At 40.3% G+C, this 1,942-nt stretch overlaps 1 protein-coding gene across 1 annotated transcript; it reads left to right on the top strand.

Moving 5' to 3' along the window:
* Window positions 1-747: 747 nt before the first annotated feature.
* LOC100025151 (olfactory receptor 9-like) lies at window positions 748-1,677 on the top strand. Its single transcript, XM_001376150.4, has one exon. It carries the CDS (start codon window positions 748-750, stop codon window positions 1,675-1,677), a length of 930 nt encoding a protein of 309 aa, XP_001376187.2.
* The last annotated feature ends 265 nt before the right edge of the window (window positions 1,678-1,942 follow it).

Here is a 1,942-nt window from a genome sequence, read left to right as displayed (position 1 = left end):
CTAGACTATTGTCTCATCTCCCTTTCTCCAACTCTTTGCTCTGGGGATCCAACTCCCCATGGGCTATGACTCAGGGATGATAAATCAGAAAAACACTTGGGGATGGCTCCTAGCAGCAGTTACCTCTAATAAGGACTATGGGAAGGACACACATGGGTCTTGGAGATCAAATATGAAGGTCAGTTTCACCCAGCCTTTCTCTTTTTCTTCTGAGTCTCACTCTGTCTTCCTCAGTGGTTCTCTTTTTCTGTTTTGATTTCTCCTCTTTCTCATTTTCCTCTTCTCTCTATTTCTCTCCTTCACTCCCTCTCCATTCTTTTACACATCTTCTCTCATCTCTTTTCACTCTTTTCTTTTATTTCTTTTTTCTTTTCTTCTTTTCTACCTCTCACACTATTTCTTTATTCCTCCAGATAGCTGTTTACATCTTTATTTGCCTTTAATACTGAAAGCCTGAGGTATCTATCCCAGGAACCCAGGACTTTGTGAAGTGGAAGATATCACAGTGATGTTGCATATAGCAACTGGTTTCTAACCTATTTCTCATTTTACTTATGATAGATTAAAAAAATTATGTTATAGTTTTTTTCAGAGAGAACATTCTCATATTCACCCTGCTTATCAATAACACTGTCTATACTTGTCTAACCTGGATTTCTCTTGCTACAGCAGTTTGACTGTTTTTTCCTTTACTTTGGGACGATTAACAACTCTCCTTGGTGCTGCCCCAGACCTGGATTTGTGGATATGGATGAGGATAATGGGACAAGAGTGACTGGATTTATTTTGTTGGGATTCTCAGATTTGGGGACTTATCAGCTCTCCCTGTTTTGGGGGGTGTTCTTTGTCTACCTGATCATCCTGTTGGGCAACTCCCTGATCATCACCCTTACCCTGCTTGACTCAGCCCTGAGCACTCCCATGTACTTCTTCCTCAGACATCTCTCTTTGTTAGAGATTTTTTGTACTACAACTATTGTGCCTAGGATGCTGGGTGATCTCCTCTCCTTACATCCTTTCATCTCTCTTGCCAGCTGTTTCACTCAGATGTATTTCTTTATTCTCTTTGCCATTGCTGAATGCTGCCTGCTTACAGCCATGGCTTATGACCGTTTTGCTGCTATTTGTCGGCCCCTACACTATGCCACATTGATGAACAGACAGGTATGTGTCAGTATGGTGGGTGTGTCCTATATTGTGGGCATCACCACAGGTACCAGCAATGCTATGCTCATCTTTACCTTGCCTTTCCATGGCTCCAACATTGTTCACAACTTCTTCTGTGATAATTTGCCCATTTTACAGCTGGCCAGTGCAGACACATTCTGGGCTGAACTTGGGAATTTTATTTTCACCCTGATTGTTATCATTATTCCCTTTGCACTGATTGTGTTTTCCTATGTTCGCATCCTCATTACCATCCTTGGATTAGCCTCTGCTCAGGGACGCCAAAAGGTCTTCTCTACTTGCTCTTCCCACCTACTGGTTGTCACCCTCTTCTTTGGGACTGGGATCATTGCCCATGTGAAACTTGGAGGCAATGTTTCTAAGGACATGGATCAAATCCTCTCCCTTTTCTACACAGTTGTAACGCCCATGTTCAACCCTTTTATCTATACTTTGAGGAACAAGGAGGTAATGGGAGCCCTGAGAAGAAAGCTAACAAAACATCTTTGAAGTCTTTGAGTGGTTCAGTAGTTTGTTGGCTTCCTTTTTTATATGTTGAGAGAAGCTTCCTGATTTAAAAAAAATTAAAATTTATTTTTCAAATGTCAGACATTTATTTGTTCTCAAATTTGACCTCAAATAAAAAGATCAAAATCCTTGTAACAAATATTTGTTGTCAAGAAAAGAAAGTTCCTTTATTGACTTTGTCCAAAAATATCTTATTTGGCATACTGAGTGTTCTTCACCATTAACACAAGATCTTTGTAAAGGAATA

Source organism: Monodelphis domestica, chromosome 5 (assembly GCF_027887165.1).
Source record: "Monodelphis domestica isolate mMonDom1 chromosome 5, mMonDom1.pri, whole genome shotgun sequence".
NCBI classification, from domain to species: Eukaryota; Metazoa; Chordata; class Mammalia; order Didelphimorphia; family Didelphidae; genus Monodelphis; species Monodelphis domestica.
This window is presented reverse-complemented; position numbering and strand designations above follow the sequence as displayed.

Coding starts and splice junctions, on each gene's coding strand:
- LOC100025151 (XM_001376150.4), top strand. CDS start 748: ATGGATGAGGATAATGGGACAAGAGTGACTGGATTTATTTTGTTGGGA.